Source organism: Penaeus monodon, chromosome 21 (genome assembly GCF_015228065.2).
Source record: "Penaeus monodon isolate SGIC_2016 chromosome 21, NSTDA_Pmon_1, whole genome shotgun sequence".
In the NCBI taxonomy this organism is placed as follows: domain Eukaryota; kingdom Metazoa; phylum Arthropoda; class Malacostraca; order Decapoda; family Penaeidae; genus Penaeus; species Penaeus monodon.
In genome coordinates, this window is record NC_051406.1 from 43,122,778 (window position 1) to 43,123,264 (window position 487).

The 487-nt window shown below is 41.5% G+C and overlaps 1 protein-coding gene across 1 annotated transcript in view; it reads left to right on the forward strand.

The window, feature by feature from the left end:
- Positions 1–487, forward strand: part of LOC119586685 — a 38,585-nt gene that overhangs the window by 31,894 nt on the left and 6,204 nt on the right. The window contains exon 2 of the mRNA XM_037935417.1: positions 227–483. Within this exon, the coding sequence (XP_037791345.1) occupies positions 227–483 (257 nt within the window). The remainder of the gene's footprint in view (positions 1–226; positions 484–487) is intronic.

Here is a 487-nt window from a genome sequence, read left to right on the forward strand (position 1 = left end):
TCTTTTGCACTTGTCTCTATTTCCTCTCTTCATGTCATCATCATATCTATTGTAGTTCGTAGTATCTGCAATATGAACCAAAATTATTGCATTAAAAAAATTATATCACTGAATCAAATTCAATTTAAAAATCTGTTCTGCTGTTGGTGAGTCAGCAATATCAACCATAATTATTGCATTTTTAATTTTAATTTATATCACTGGATTAAATGTAGTTAAATTCCAGGCCTTGCTGTTTTCCTGCTGGTGACTCATTCCGCTTTATCCGAATTTTACGCTTCGACACACAACGACATTCTCTCGGCTATCACATGGGCGACCCTTGATTTCGACCAGGTGGGTGCACCTGACCTGGGATTCCCTAGAGGCGCGAATGTGACCTCTGTTGACCTTTATGACCTGAACAATTTGACCGCGAGGAGCGTGCCAAGGAGACGGAGGCGTACACTGACGCTTCAGCCAGACGGTCCTGCGTCTTTTGTGGTAA